At 51.7% G+C, this 16,250-nt stretch overlaps 3 protein-coding genes across 3 annotated transcripts; 1 reads left to right on the forward strand and 2 right to left on the reverse strand.

Annotated features, from left to right (window-relative positions):
• Nucleotides 1–430: 430 nt before the first annotated feature.
• TRIREDRAFT_71037 (uncharacterized protein) lies at nt 431–5,288 on the reverse strand (the record flags this gene model as incomplete). Its single annotated transcript, XM_006969903.1, has 8 exons — nt 431–1,249; nt 1,308–1,371; nt 1,442–1,759; nt 1,851–2,505; nt 2,600–2,966; nt 3,818–4,193; nt 4,449–5,065; nt 5,190–5,288. The coding sequence occupies 8 exons, from the start codon at nt 5,286–5,288 to the stop codon at nt 431–433; spliced, it is 3,315 nt and encodes a 1,104-aa protein (XP_006969965.1).
• A 1,925-nt stretch (nt 5,289–7,213) lies between these two features.
• On the reverse strand, nt 7,214–8,251 carry hap2 (CCAAT-binding transcription factor; the record flags this gene model as incomplete). The annotated part of the gene is made up of 1 exon (XM_006969904.1): nt 7,214–8,251. One exon carries the CDS (start codon nt 8,249–8,251, stop codon nt 7,214–7,216), a length of 1,038 nt encoding a protein of 345 aa, XP_006969966.1.
• A 5,341-nt stretch (nt 8,252–13,592) lies between these two features.
• Nucleotides 13,593–15,646, forward strand: TRIREDRAFT_112629 (uncharacterized protein; the record flags this gene model as incomplete). The annotated part of the gene is made up of 8 exons (XM_006969896.1): nt 13,593–13,628; nt 13,914–14,038; nt 14,126–14,207; nt 14,718–14,723; nt 14,753–14,771; nt 15,181–15,183; nt 15,481–15,503; nt 15,641–15,646. The coding sequence occupies 8 exons, from the start codon at nt 13,593–13,595 to the stop codon at nt 15,644–15,646; spliced, it is 300 nt and encodes a 99-aa protein (XP_006969958.1).
• Between the last annotated feature and the right edge of the window lie 604 nt (nt 15,647–16,250).

A 16,250-nucleotide genomic window follows, 5' to 3' on the forward strand; every position in this document is an offset into this window, starting at 1 on the left:
AGTTTGGAGGCGGTTTTTACCTTGTGTGTTTTTGACGTCTCAACAGCACAATAGATGCAATTTGATTCATGGAAGAAGCATGTTTTGCTTCCAACAGCTCAAGATGTGAAAAGTTTCAGGAAACACGCGGACCATGTGCAGCTGGCAGTGAATCACATCAGTCCATCCATACCTACGTGGCCGTCAAACGCCGTATTTATCACCATCTCTTGAGATAACGGGCCCTCAGTCGTAGACACGCAACTATCATAAAAGCAAGAGGCAGACTTGTTTATTGAACCTCGATATATGCATCCCTAGCCAAGCAACGCTCCATTGTTCAATGCGATAAGACCAAAAAAAAACGCCAAACACTCATGCCAGATACCGTTCAAATCCATGCACACAGATCGCTATTCTAGTAAAGCTCACACCAAAACCCTTGATGCTTTCAAAAATTCGTCTCTCGCCCCTTGAAATTCGACGCCAGAGTAGTTCCATCGCCCTCGGGCAGCGTATCACTCTCGTCGGCCTCGTCAGCCTGTGACGGGAGAAGCCGCGAAAGCATGTCCTCCATCCGCGCCATGGCTTGTTCCATGGCTACCAGTCGGCCCGCCAAATCGCTCAAGTCTTCGCCCGTCTCCGTGAGCGAACCACGCAGCTTAGGCGGGATCTCAAACATGGAGTCTCGGCGCGAGGCCTTTCTCGTTGTGTCGTGAGTTTCTTGCCGCGCGTACTGCCTCCGGATGAGGTGATGCGTCAAGTCGTCGTCCACGGCAATGTCATCATACACGTCGTCCGGAGGTGGCACGTCAAACACCGCGCGGATATACTGAAAGGCCGAGAGCTGCCACCGTTGCCAGAACCACTTCTGGGCCAGCGAGCCGACGGTACCTGTCTCAAACGTCTTGGCCGGCCAGAGCAGGCGGCGCTCGGCGACGGCAATCAGCAGCAGCAAGGGCAAATTGACCAGGCGCACAGTGGCCACATGGATCTTGTGGAACCAGCGCGGACTGACGACAAACTTGAGCGGCAAAAGAAGGAATACGGCTAGCAGGTTGAATGGCGGCTGGTAGGCAAAGACGGCGTCCGCCTTGACACCTTCGAGCGTGAGGACAGCCTTTCGAAAGTGTATTTCGGCTGCAGCGTTACTGGAGATGTTGCTGAATGTGTTGGACAGCATGGAGACGAGGATGGTAAGGAAGAGAGTGTTGCCGAGGAAAGCAAATGTGATCATGACGACGGGTCCCAGGAGCCAGTGGAATTCCACCTACAGATCCAGTATGTTAGCACAAGCCAGAGCATGAAGAGGGATGAATGAATCTTACCGATCTGTGGATTCCCGTTCCGTCAAGTCCAAACCAGATGTATATCATCCACTTTGATATTGTACTGAGCATTTGCAGACAAGATTAGCATTTCGCACATACGAACCACCGAAGAGAGAGAGAGAAGAGCTTACAGCAGCGGGTGGGCTCCCTGCCCCAGCCACAGCAGAGACAGCAAGAATCCAAAGAAACACCAGGCCGAAAGAGCCGTCAAGAGGAAGAAGTCGGCCATCATAGACCGCAGCGACAGAAAGACGAGGTTGTCAGACAGCCAGTTAAAGGCCAGGCGTGGAACTATGACGGGAGCCGCGAGAGCCAAGACATCAAAGGCCTGCTCGGTGAGATCCGCCGATCCAGTCTGCACTCCATAGAGGCGCAGCCCGCTGTAGATGGCGAAGAGGAAGAGAAAGGTGACGTCGAGGAAGGACCATAGATTCTGTGTGTATACGTTCCTATACCCGGCATGTCAGCGGATCCCTCCAAGGCACTTCTGAAAATGAAAAGAACAACAATTTTTTGCCAAAGTAGCTGGAGTGAGCTTACCATCCGTGTGCCAGAATCGTCGCAAACTGATCCAAGCACCACCCAAACGCATAAATCGCAAACGCCGCCTCCAGATACGGAAGCTCCCCCTTTCTCCGCATCACCATGACGGCGACATACAGCCCCAGCAGAATCGTAAACTGAATCGCCTCGAGATAGTTGCGCGTCCGCGGTACAATCAGGCGATACTGGTTCAGCAGCGGCGACTCGCGCGGATCGTACAGCGAGATAGGCTTCAGCTTGTAGTGATCGGGGATGATGTCCCACGACGTGGACGGCGTGTAGATGACCCTGCCCTCGTAAATGGCCGCGACGACCCGCTGGCACGTCGTCGAGCTGAGAAAGTGCCTGCTCTCGGTCAGGATGGCGACCTCGAGGGCGGGCAGGGTGCGGTGCGAGGTCCACCAGGCCTTGTCCTCGACCTCGTCGCGGACGTGGGCGGGCGCGTGCTGGAAGGGCTCGAAGCCGGCGACGAGGATGTGCGCCAGCAGCAGCAGGCCGTCGGCGCCGCCGTCGTTGTCCTCGCCGAAGCGGCGCAGGATGCGGGTGGCGATGAGCTCGCAGAGGGTGGCGCGGGTCCAGTTTACGTTTTGGCGGTTGCTGGAGCGGGACTCTTCGTCGAGGAACTGGGCTCTGTTGACGAGGAGGCAGTAGACTGTGAGACGGCGTCAGCGCAATGAATCCCCCTTTTGCCTGCTCGATCCATTGACAAAGGGTACTGCCAGGTCGAAAGCCAGAGAAGAACACACCAATCGAGATGTCGCCCAGCTCGTAAAACTTGTCCACCAGCGGCCGGATCACCGTCACGTTAATCTTGAGATCCCGCAGCTGCTCCAGCGTCAGATAGTCCTCGACGACGCTCACAATGTCGCGCCGGATGCGATGGATGTTCGTGTACACGGGCAGGTCGCTGTGCGGGTTCGTGCGGCAGCTGAAGACGTGCTCGCCATTGGCGGCCCGTTCCGTCGACAGCCTGCTGAGCAGCGGGCGGCGCTCGTCGGGCGCATCCTCGGAGACGCGGATCCGTCTGCGTCGGTCTGTCATGTGAGGGTTGGAGGGAGGAAAAGGAGGAGGGAGAGAATTGGGGGACGGGGTTGAGAAAGAAGTCGGGGAAGTCTGAAGCTTGAGAGAATGTTGATGTTTTGGTGGGAGGTTTAGGTACAGGTACGATGACGATGGTGGCTGGTGCGGGAGCTGGAGGTAAGGTTACTTGTAGGTAGCTCGAGGAGCTGGAAGCGGGAGGGTGTGATGAGATGAAGTAATAATATGGTCATGCCATACAGTCAAGAACCAGGGAGATTTCCATTCATAATATAGATGATTACAGATCCGACCATCAAGAGAAGACACAAACACTCGTCAAGGCAACCAAAAGAAAAACAACCGGATTCCTGGAAAACGCAGTGACACCCCCGACTCCCTCAGATCCCGGCTCGCTGGGCACCGACTACCTAGTAGGTACAGCGCTGGGCGAGCACTAAACGCTACAGGACAGGCGCCTGATTCCTGATTGGACGCGCCCCCACGACGCCAAACCGCCTCGATTCGACGAACCGACGGCCGTGGATCGATCAGGTGCCGAGGCCAGATGGAGTTTTGTCATGCAGGAAGAGCACCAAGATGCCCGGGGGTGATTTTTACCAGCTGCCGCCAGAGCCTTTATCATCTCGCTCTCTTTTCCTTCTGCTGTTGATAGTCGAGTTGCGTGATGGGGCCAAGCTGCATCTACCAGGTGCGTGTATCAGTTGTGCGCCGCTGCTGATTTCATGCAATCCATGCAGCCGCCATGTTCAAACTCGAGCCTCATGCATGATGAGGTCCATCTCCAGAGAATCAGATTCGTTACGTCTAATAGCAATTTTACCTCACGGCAAAGGACATGGACCAACCGTCTCTTGCATGATCAGAAGCACGCTACCAAACCATGTCAATCTTGCCATAACATCAAATCACAGCTTCGCCTCCACCCCCTTGGCATCCCTCGCCTCCCGCGCCAGCTCCCACGCAAACTCGGCCAGCGGCACCCTCGTATGGATATACATCCTCGCCTTGGCGCTGCTCGCCTGCCGCGCCGCATACCGCGCCGCGATGCCCTGGCACACGCCCGCCAGCTTGAAGATGTTGAACGCCGCGCCCCAGGCCAGGTCCGGCCGCGGGTCGTAGCCCGACACCTCGGTGTACCACTGCACGATCTGGTCCGGCTGCGGCAGGCCGGGCGTCTTGCCGGGCAGGAAGTTGGCGCTGTCGGCGTAGGCGGATGCCCCCGGCGAGCGGGCGAGGTAGAACTGCGTGATGAGGTTGCAAATGTCCGACAGCGGGTGTCCGATGGTGGACATTTCCCAGCTTTGGTTTTTGATTTGATAATGTTAGCCCTGGCCTTGTCCATATTGTTCAAGTAGTAGATGATGATGATGATGACCATGATGATGAGAGAGGGGAGAGAGAGAGAGAGAGAGAGAGAGAGAGAGAGAGAGAGAGAGAGAGAGAGAGAGAGAGAGAGAGAGAGAGAGAGAGAGAGAGAGAGAGAGAGAGAGAGAGAGAGAGAGAGAGAGAGAGAGAGAGAGAGAGAGAGAGAGAGAGAGAGAGAGAGAGACTCACTCGAGAATGCCAATCACCTTGGCCTCCTTCTTATCAAACACCAAATTATCAATCTTGTAATCCCCATGCACCAGCGTCGCCCGATCCCTCGGCCTCAGTCTCTCATCCCGAAAGAATCCCACCAGCTCCTCGAAATGCGGCAACTGTCCCACCGGCTCCCCCGTCTCGACATCCACAGCCTTCGCCTGGCTCTCGCAAATCGTCGCCCACGTCTCCGTCTGCCGCGCGTAGAAGCCCTCGGCGCGGCCGAACCTCTCCAGCCCGACCCTGCGCACGTCCACGGCGTGCAGCCTCGCCAGCGTCCGCGCCGCCTCCCTCCACAGCGCCGTCCGCTCCTCCGCGCTCACCCCGGGCATCAGGAAATCCTCAAAGATGCGCCCGTCGAGGAACTCCATGATGTAAAACGGCGTCCCGACCACGCCGTCGTCCTCGCACAGGCAGTACGTCTTGGGCACCGCCACGTCCGTCGCCTCCAGCGCGTGCAGCACGCGGTACTCGCGCTCCACCTTGTGCGCCGTCTTGGACAGCAGCTTGCCGGGCGGCTTCTTGCGCAGGACGTAGCGCTGGCCTGTGGAGTCGGTGATTTGGTACGTTGGGTTGGATTGCCCGAAGCCGAACTGCGACGGGGGGGAGATCTCGGGTTAGCTGTGCTTCTTCGTCTTCTTCTTCTTCTTCCTCTTCTTTGTCGTTCGTCTCCTTATGTACTGCTGGGATGGGGTTCGGGGCTCATTGAAGACGAACCTGCTTCAGCTCAATCGGCGTCTTGATAATCGGCACATTGTCGTCAATGTACTTTGCCAATGCCTTTTCATCAATCGGCTGCCGCACCGCGCCCGCCATCGTGACGCTCGATGATAGGCAGCCTCTATCGACCAATCGTGTCGTTCTATCGCGCGATCACTTCCGTCGGCAACCTCCAAAGAACAGTAGACAAAGTGAAATAAAAAGAGCAAAAGCAAGTCAATTGGACGAATCGCAACAGTCGAAGCGATTCCAGATCGTGAAATAAAAGGCCAGAAGCAGCAGGGATTGTTAGGGAGAAACACAGAAGAAAAAGGAAGGGAAGAAGAGCAGCTTTACTCTCACCATCGCTGTGCATCCCCCCTCCAGAAGATGACGGGACCAGGTCTGACATACCGAGGCTCGGCGGTTTGGCGGCTCCAGCCCGACCCCAGACTTCTGTCTAAGGTAACTTACCTTACCTTACCACCTACCCCAGCGCCACAGCTCACACACACTCACACTCACACACTCACACACACCCGAGGTCGCCCAGCTTTTTTTTTTTCTCCCCCCCTCCCACCATCCCCCCCTTGCCAGATCGTCTGTTTGCTACCAGGACCGGTTCTCCATTTGTTTCCTTCTCCTCCTCATTGGACGGCGTGTAAGTCCAGATTTGCAATTATTACTGGCTGGATGAGCAACGTTCCCCCAATCAAGCAAAAGAAACAATGTCAGGAGCTCAGCGAGCTTCAAGCTACAAGCAATTATTAGATGCATAGGTACCTACCTCAAGACAGATCTCATCGCAGCCAAAGAAAGTGCAAGCAATTGCTCCACATTCTCTCTCGACCAACAAACGATGCACCAATCTTCAATTCTCCAATTCTTCAAGTGCAACATACTTTATCGGCTTTCCCACCCAAAGGATCAAGCTACATGTATACCACCAGTCACATACGATGCACTTGTCCGTGCAGTCTTGCGAATACATGTTGTATTGCTATCAAATGATATCAATTTCAATGCTAGGAGAGCCCAGGTTATATCCGGTGACGGACCACACCCTCACCTCTATATCCACAACCTACACAGTACTCCGTCATCTCCTCCCTATCCGCAAGTGTCCAGACACTCTTTGCTCCGTTATTCAAACATGCTGATGTCTATCTGTGTCCTGCACACAGCGTAGCCCTGTTTTTGAGTTGCTTCTTTGTTGTACCTATCCCATTCTCTCTTTTTTTTTATGCTTTGTCGGTTATGATATACCAGCTGATGCAAGAAAAAAAAAAAGAAAAAGAAAGAAAAAAGAGGAGAAAGAAGAGAAGACGAAAGTGATCAAATGGTGAGAAGAAGAAGAATGGAAGAAAAAAAAAGGAGGAGAATTGGAAGAAGACAAAGTTGTAAAAAAGTGAAGAGAAGCAAACACAAATTGACATACTGCCCTGATGCATCTCCATGGTAGCCAGACCAAATTCCTCCAAGCTTCGGCTCTTTCAAACATTCCACAGAGTAGAGAGAGAGAAAGGTAATAAACATAAGAAAAGAAAAAAAATTGTGTGTGGCAAGAAGAAAACAGTAAGGGGTATCCATCGTGTCGAGTCATCCATGCATTCTACCCGCCCAACCAGTCCCCCTCCCTATCCAGCAGTTGTGGCATCTCGTCTTCGGCCGTGGTGAGAGTCACCTCGTCTCCAGACCGAGACGGTCCAATCTCCACAACGGTGTAGCGAAAGCGTCGTCGACGTCATGGGACATGCGGAGGTTCTCGAATCGGGGGAATGCTGAGATATCACACGCCAATTGCCGGCCGTTAAATAAAAACATCAAAAGGAAAACTCCACGTCCCGTTCGATGCCTCGACTGGGAATGACGGCAGAGACTCGCGTTCGTCTCCAACGTCCCTGTCATCATGTCCTCGTTATAGTGAAAGGAAAGAAAATGAGAGAAAGGATTGCCCATTTGCAGTGCCAAGAGTAATTGGCCATGCTCGAGTAAATGAGTGAAGGAGAAGAGAAAAGAAAGTGGCAAAGACTGGTCGGTTATTAACTGGCGTCTTCTGCATTTCCTTCGCCGTTGTCGCTTTGTGTTTTGGGCTTCTTGCTGGACGTCGAGGGGCCAGATTCCGACTTGCGCTTCCCGCTCGGGGCATCTGAGGACTTGCCAGGTGAGACATCGTCCGAACCCTCACCCTTGCCGTCTAGCCCTCCCTTGGATTCCATGGCGGCCACCTCCTCTGCTGTCAAGAATCGACCACCGGGTCCACGAGGCCTGCGCATCGCATGGTTGTGTCTGGACTCGTGCAGGTAGGGCTTTCGTCCTTTGGAAGTCAACCGCAACTGCTCTTCGAGACGCTGGCGGGCGACGCGCCGCTTGAGGATTCGGTGGAACTGTTTCGCATTGACGTACAATGGCGACTCTTCGACGGCGCCGGCGGGCATCTCTGGCGACTGTGGGTGCTGCATGGCAGGGGCGGGAGGCATGGGCGGGGGCCGGGGTCCGCCGTGGTTCATCATGCCGGGGGCACTCGGCACGCCCGGGCTGGTGACTTGGCTCATGCGGCGGCCGGGGATCTGGGAAATGCTGTTCATGCGAGGAGACGGCCGGCCATCCTTCTTAGCGCTGGGCATGCGCGGCGACGTGTGAGGCATGCTCGGATCCGAGTGCATGTAAGGGTAGCCGGAGCCTGAGGCGGCGGCTGTGGCGGCCATTGCGGCAGCCTGGATGCCAGGGATGCCATACGGCACCTGCTGCATGCTGGGCTGGGGCACGCCGTACTGTGGTTGATACATGCCGTGAGCTGGGGCCTGAGCAGGCTGGTGTTGCTGCTGAGACTGCTGCTGCTGCTGCTGCTGCTGCTGTTGTTGTTGCTGCTGCTGCTGTTGTTGCTGTTGTTGTTGTTGTTGTTGCTGTTGCTGTTGTTGTTGCTGCTGCTGCTGCGATGCGTTGACGGGCGACGATTGCACGGCGTGCTGGTTGATGCCGTGGCTGGTGGGCGACGTGATACTTGCACCGGCGGCAGAGCTCGCGTAACCTGCGTGGGAATTGTGTTGCTGCTGTGGATATTGCGCGTATTCCATCATCCTACAGAAAGGACAAGGACCAAAGCTGGTGTCGCGAAGATGTCGCGAGCCAAATTGTGGGGTGGCGCTACCTGGCCGGTCCTATCACAAATCCCAGGCCTGAGGCTAGGAGAGACGCTGGGGCGAATAATATCGACAGCGCAACGCTAGGCGGCCTTGCTTACAGCGAGTAGCCGTGGATGTTGAGGCCGAATGGTTGAGAAGTTGGATGAAAGAACTAAGAAACCGTGCTAAGACGATAAGTCGTGATGTTCGTGCCTTGATGCTTTGCTCTTGCTTCTTCCTCGGCTATCCCTCGATCCTGTTTTGGTGAGGGTTAAAATGCTTGGGTATGGGTTGGGCACGTTCGGTTGGGAAGCCGATGGTGATTCGATGCTTGGGTAATGGCAGGCGAAATGCGTGCAATCTTCAGGCACCCAAAGTCAAGCAGACATGCGTGGGTGAGCTGGCAGGCTGGTGGGATGGTGCCAAGGTACGTGGCTCACGAAGCCGCACGGCGCGCGTCTGCAGGCCAAACTTGGAGCCGCGGGAGGGGGCCAGCTATGGAGGGTGGCTGAGTGGCCGGGCGAGATAGAGAGCCACGTGAAGTGGAAGCGTCAAGAGGGCGAGAGGAGCAAAGCTTGGTTCCAGCGTCGTCGCGACAAGGTACAGGCAGTAGGCGATGCAGATGAGCGGACGGAACAGAGCTTTCCACTTCCCCAGAGCGTCTCAATCGAGGATTAACAGAGATCTATCCAACCACAGGCGTTAGCTCAATTGTATATAGTAGGCGGCGTGCGGCGACTGGTGAGACGGCGAGAGGTCTCCAGGCAAGGATGGAGACAAGACAGGGGGGTCGAGCCACTGCGCCAGGGAGCCACACTTGTGATGCGTTGGCATAGATGTAGCTCATGCATGACGGAATATGCAGCCAGGTCCACCAAGGCCAACGGAGGCCCGCAACAAAGCCCCCAACTGCTGCCGACACGTCGGCACACAAGTCTGGCTGAGGCAAATGAAGGCCCAAGGCGACGTCGTCAGAGGATGAGGGCGACGAGGCCGTGCCGATCCAGGTGGGCGCCTCGAGATTTCGCATCTCCTAACGCGATGCAGTGCGCAGAGCCCTCTTGAGGCATCGCAGCCAAGGCACGTCGACTGCCTCATCCCAGCCGGATGGCAGGGCGGACGGAGGGTTGGGCATGGAGACCCGAGACACGCCACGAGGGTGGGGGATCAGGCTGGGCTTGGTGGTGGGTGTTGGCCATGTCCGGTCAGAGACGACGACGTTTCTGGCCGAGGTTGGCGAATCATGTGCGGGCGAGAGGGAGGGAGGGACGGGACGAGACAAGGCCAGTGAGGCAATCGGGCAGGTCGAACTCGAGCTTGCTAGAAACAGCTTCTAGCGCAGCCAAGTTCAACATGTGACGCCTGGACAGGATCGGGAAAAGAGTGCAGAAGGACAAGGACAGGGAAAGGCAGACTTGGCTGGACGTACTCAGCCGTGGCTGTACTCCGTACCTAAGGGGGGGGAAAGTGATGTAACAGCTGCTCGGAAGTAGAATCAGGACAAGAGGCTGTGAGACTGTGGTAGGCTGAGCAAATAGGAAGAGTCGGTGTAAACGAATGCGTGGGCGACAACAAGGCTTCGTATATGCCTTGAGAAGGGCCTTGTACGAGAGCAGGAATAGAGAATTCCGAACAAGGCGATGATGATGGTGAAACGAGGGGAGCTGCTCGACAAGCAATGAGACCTGGGAAGGGCAGGGCCAATACAACAACAGAGTGAGGCAGAGAAGAGCCAAAAGTAACGAAATCGACAAGAGCATGCAACTCGAATTCCAACTGGACGAATCGCGTTGCACAGAAAGAAAAGGAGGGTTTCGGGTAGATGAAGAGAGTGAAGGAAGACTCAATAAAGAGAAGCAGAAGGAATGAGCTGGGGAGTTCCCTCTCTGCACATGCAGACAGACGGGATGGACGTTGACGATGACGGCATCAAGGAAACGAAAGAAGAAAAAAAGAAGCCAAGGACCCGAGAAATGCTCGGTACGTACCTCTTATACAGATGCAAGGAGAGCGCGTAAATGCGCCTGATGCTATTACGATCAAGCCTGCAGTCTGTCTGAAATACTACCCGGGCAGTGATTTGCAGTGGCGGCTATGTACAAGCTTGCTGTGGGCTGCTTTGGCGCAAGTCCCCAGCTCCTGGGAATCGACAGCGGCGTGCAGAGCGGTTTGATTGAAGCGGGCAAGAGCGAAATGGGCACTGCAGATGCGCGCTGTCACCTGATGGCGTGTTGCGCCAATGGAGAGGGCGAGGTTGAGGCTGGCGACGATGATAGGCCTCTTGTGTTGCGGGCGGGCGAGATGGATGAGGAGCAGCTATGCCGGCGCGGGACGCTGATTTGCTGGCGGGCAGGCTGAATTTCTAGGTGAGCCGGTGGGTGCCTGTACGAGCATGAACAAGCCCTTGCTTCTGTTGGCTCTGACGTCGCAGCGAGCCGAGAGAAAAGAGTGGGGGAGACGCGGCGGAAGCTGTGGATGGACGGATGGATGCGAAGCTCTGCGCTGCGTTGCGTTGCGTTGCTGTGCTGTGCGATGCGATGCGATGCGATTGCGCTGCTTCGGGCGAGTGGCGCTTGAGCCGAGACTGAGGGGCTCCGAGAGTCCGAGGGCGGCGATGGAGGGAAGACGGAGAATGTATAAGAAGGACGGCGAAGGACGACAACAACAAAGTGTTGGGAATGATGCAATGCAATGCAAGAGGCGGCCAAGGGGTCAATTCCACGGCTTGGGTCTCGTTGCTCTGCCGGGATTTGGCAGCAGGATCGTGTATGTAATAATGGAGGTAGTAGTAGGTATGTATGCAGAGGTAGGTATTAGAGCTTGGGGGGGGAGGGATGTGTGGTAGGTGAGGAAGCTCTCTCTCTCTCCGCTGCACAGGGTGAGAAAAAAAATGGGTAGCTGAAAATAACAGCTCAGAAAAAAAAAGCTCGAGCTCTCTCTGACAGCCCAGAAGCTCCAGACGCTTCTGTCCACAGAAAAAAAAATGCGAATCCCGGCGCGGAATCGGCGTGAGCTCCAAAGCTCTTTTTTTTTTCGACTTCGCCTTTGACGCTGCGGCCACTGGCGCGCGGCTTTGGGTCGAGCGGATCGGGACGAGATAGTCGAGTCGCTGTGAATGGCCAGCGACGAGGCAGCGTGATTGTTTCGATTGCTTCCCCTTGCGGACGAATCGAATGTGATTGCACGCGTGAGCAGCGGGAAGGGCCCTTTTTTCGCCCTCTGTTCGGGCTTGCTCGTTCGTTGGACAGGGCAGGGCGGCAGGGCGCGCAACGGCGGGATGATTGGTTGAAGGGGGAGAAGAATGGGCAAGGCTCGCGGAAGAGGACGAGGGAAAATGCGAAGATATGATTTGAGGGGCGGGGGGGCCAGGGCGCTTTTAACACCTGTGACTGGCTGATTCAGCCCTAGGGCGGGGCCCGCCCAGTGGCTGGCGTGGTGTGCGCGCGCCTTGATTGGCCCGCGGCCCCTGCGGCGACGCTCGGGCCACTGTGGCGCTTTTTTTCTTTCTTTTCTCTCTCTCTGTTTTTCTGTTGTTCTGTTTTTTGGGCCGTTCCGGTGCATCTCGTCTTTTTGTTTCTGCTTTCGCCTGGTTTCTTTGTTGATGCCTGCTAGCGCCGTTCCGCGACCGACGGGCGATAGTCTGTATGTACGGGCTTCAGGCAGTGCTTGTCTTGTTCCGGCTCGTGGGCCTTGCTCACCACTTTTCTTTCTTTGTTCGTTGTTCCCGGCCATTGTCCGTCCGTCCGTGGCGGCACGGAGCCGCTTTCTCGACCTGGCAACTATGTACTAGTACAAGAGCCTGACCGTCGCGACGACGACGTTGATTGCTTTGCCACTGCCGAACCATTCGAGTCTTTGTCTCTTGTCCTTGTACATAAGGTACTACTACGCGCGAGTGTCCTGTACCTACCTAGGTATCCTGTACTGTACGTTCTGTGTACCTACCCGAGCTCGATCATGACGTCGAACCAGGCCTGCGCAGTGCATACCTTAGCCGAGCTGCGGCTGGGTTCACCCTCTGGTACATGTAGGTATTACCTGTCGTGCTCCATAAGGTACTGTACCTGTATGCTATGTACAACTGCTCGTACATGGTGCAGCAACAAGGCCACGGACGAACCCTGAAAATAGAGCCAGGCCGTGGCCCATGCCTTGTTGAGACGAGGCACGTGTTCTTACTGGACGCTTCGTACCAGCTCTTGGGCAGCAGCTCAAGGGTGCTGCAGCGGCCATCAGCAGCCATCTGCAGCCCGGCGTCATCTGCTCTGGTTCCCCCCCATGCAAGTCGAACGCCATCCCAGCACGGCTGTTATTAATAAATGAAGATGCAATCCTTGCTGCATCGTGCCCAGCCTTGGGAGCCCGAGCCTTGCTTGCTGTGGTCCGACCTGTCTGCCGTTGGTACCCAATCGTAGAGACTGCTTGGCAGCACGTCCGAGTCCACCCAGGCCTTTGGCACCAACAGGAGACCACCCCCAGGGCATCGTAAGAGCTTCAGCACGAGCCTCTCCTCCAGCCTGTCTCGCGTTTCGTTCGCAATCAACAAGCAGCTCTTATTACCCAGGCACGTATCGTACACTGTCTGTATGTACTGTCTGTACGGAGAAACATTCTGCATGAGATCTCTCATCCCGGACAGCCTGCTCCGTGTCTTTCCGTCCCTGGGCTCTGCCGCATAGGCGTCACCTCCCTGTCCTACTCGACAGCATGTCTATCAATACGCACTCAGAGACCGCTACATCTCGACGACTTCAGAGATGCCAAACTGACAGGGCCCGTTCCCACGCGGAACTATTGCTATCCGCAACACCACCTGCCCATGCTGAAGTGATGGTATTACCCCTACCTACCGTTCGGAGCAGCATCCTCTTCTCACCTCCCCCGCCTTCGGAAGATCGTCTTTTTCGTCCTCGTCGCGCACGCGGCCGGGCTGCTGTCCACCCCCGGACTTGCAGCCCTGCTGGGAACATGAATCAAACCCCTAGACCGCGTTGCTCAAGGATTCCTCGGACATTAGCTGTGTACTCGTACACCCGGATCACGAAGTGCCATCCTGCGGTTGCATGTACAGTATGAGGTTCCTTGTGTGTTCGAAATTCCCCCCCGTGGAAGAGTGAGTGCTTGAAACCGGCGAATTTTCTTATCAGGACCTTGTCGATGCGAGTACATACTACCCTCCATCTGCATCTCCCTGCCGGCGTGCCATGCATGTGTACCTACCGAAAGCAAGACTATTTCGTACGTATGTATGTATTACCTATCGAAGACACCTGTGAGAAAAATGAGCGGTGACAACATGGGTGCGCAACCCACGCGGGCGCAGATGCATCTCGTAAGTGCGGCTGAAGAGAAAAGAAAAAAAAGGAATACCTTACTAGTAGCGAGGTCAATATAAGTCAGACGGTTGGCGAACCACGTCGGCAATGAGGCGATTGCTGGGCAATGACAATGACACTCAGGCGGTGATTCATGCAGCACGACCCGAGCATCGTAGTAGATGTAACTCGTACGTCTTTCGTAATCGTATGCAGAACCGATCTCGATAAGCCGTCCTCGCAAGGTCGGATGATCGCCTCCTGATATGCCTGATCAGCGACATCAACGACATCAACAACAGCCTGATGACGGCGCCAACAGCTTGTACCAGAACGCAGAGCCAGAAGAAGAAAAAAGGCAGTGCAACGCCTTTGTAAGTCCACAACGACACGCCATGCAACAAGCAGAGACAAAGAACCTTGAGTGGTGTGTGACGAAAACGCGCCTCTTACAAACGAGAAGCCTGCTGTTGTCGTCAATACGAGTACTACGACTTACTGATCCTCTTCGCAGCCCAAAAGTCGGTGTGCCCAATGGCAGCACACGAAGCCTCTTCAGCTCAAAGCAGAGCCTTGGCGCTGAGGGAGGGCGTTCGGTGAGTGTAAACTACTACTGTACTGTGTGTGTTCTATCCTTCTTCTTCTCTCTTCTACTACAAAGATGTCCCGTGTCAGGTCGACGGTGAGGTTGCATTCTGGGCGTTTCTACAGCACTATTCCTCTCGCCAACCCGTCATGCGTAATTTCAGTTGTGGCAGTCGTTGAATGTGACGAGAGCCGGGTCTCGAGCCAATCTCGGAGTCACACTCAGCGAGCAAGGGTCCGTCGAAACAGGGCGAGCAGTCCCCCTGTCACAGAAGAGAGAAGGCGTTGGCCATGATTCCACTCTTCTATTTCCATTCTCTTTAGTACTAGGGGGGTCTTAAAAACAACCGCGTTTCCCATCCTAGCTCCACTAGGACAGGGGGCATGTTAATTAGTAAAAGGTCTATTAATTTATAAAAAAAAAAAAGATATATAGATTATAATGCTAATGCTATATAAAATAAGGTACCTTACTTTAAGTTAATAAATTTAGTAATTTTATAATAATTTAATATAACTAGATTAAAGTATAACTATTATAATAAAAAAAGAATAGCATTACACTTTATATCTAAGTAAGCTTATTACTGCTTTTCTTATTATTACTACTATCTTCCTTATTATTACTGCTTTTTTTATTATTACTGCTATCTTCCTTATTATTACTTTTAAGCTTAATAGCCCTAAATTTAAAGGCTGGCTTTTTAAAGCTATATTTATTTATAATCTTAATGCTATTAGCTTTATATAACAGCTTTTTATAATTAACAGCCTGTTATTTAACTTTTAATACTATATAATTAACAGCTTCCTTAATAATCTTTTTATTATAGTCTAACTTTTAAGGCTATAGTATTAGTAACTTCTAGTTACTATAAAAATAGCCTTAAAAGTTAAGCTTATAATAAAAATAATAGCAGTTATAAATCCACTTATTATTATTTAGTAAGGCATAATAATCTAACTTAAACTATTAATTTACAGTTAGTAAGTTACTTAAATATATAAAGATATTATTAATAAAGTATAAGGCTATAATATTAGCGCAGATAATAGCCTTAACCTTCTTTAGCTAATAATAAAAAAAGGGCACCTTATTATAAGCTTCCTTATTTTATATTTATACTACCTCTTCTTTTTATACTACTTATTTATTATAATTATTTTTAATAAGCTAGATTCTTGCCTTATTAATACTAATTAGGCTATATTTTACTATAACTAATATCCTTTAAAAAAGGCTTAATCTCTTAATACTTTTAGCCTTTAAACTTCTTATTTTAGATATTACTATAATATTATTTAAAGTAAGTGTATATAAGGCTTTCCTTTCTTTTTTAAAAATATATAATACTAATAGTATTAGCAGTACTTTTAAGATAATAAAGGCTTTAAATTAGTGCTAAATATAATTATAATAGTAATTAATTATTTATATATATAGCTATAGTATTAAAGCTAATTACTATTTAAATTATAATTATATTAGCATTCTTAATATTATTTTTTCTAGCCTTTATATTATAAAAGAGCTAAAAAAAGAGCTTCTTAATAATAATAGCTATAATAACCTTAAGGCACTATTAAGATTAATATAACTAGTAATCTAGCTTTTATTTACAGTCCTTATTAATAAAAATAAGGTATTTTAAAGTTAATTAAGGATAATAGCAGAATTATATAAGAAAAGCCTAGTTTATTTTTAAGTAGTAAGGATTATATATTTTTTAAATATTTAATTATATATTTCTTATAAATAAAATAGGAAGTTAGTTTTACTAAAGTTAACTATGCTATTAATAACTTCCTAGTATAAGATCTCTTAATGCTAATGCTTATAAAATTAAAAAACACTAATATTAAGGGGTTAAAGATAATATATAAAGTATAAAGGCAAAGGGAAGAGCTTAATATAGTATTACTTTATAAAATAAATAAATTTACTTATAAAATAATTTTTATAGCTATTTATAAAAAGGACTTATATTTCTTTTAAATCTACTAATTATATATATTTCTTAAAATATTAAAGTTATTCTAAGGCTATAATATTA

This window comes from Trichoderma reesei, assembly GCF_000167675.1.
Source record: "Trichoderma reesei QM6a unplaced genomic scaffold TRIREscaffold_49, whole genome shotgun sequence".
NCBI classification, from domain to species: Eukaryota; Fungi; Ascomycota; class Sordariomycetes; order Hypocreales; family Hypocreaceae; genus Trichoderma; species Trichoderma reesei.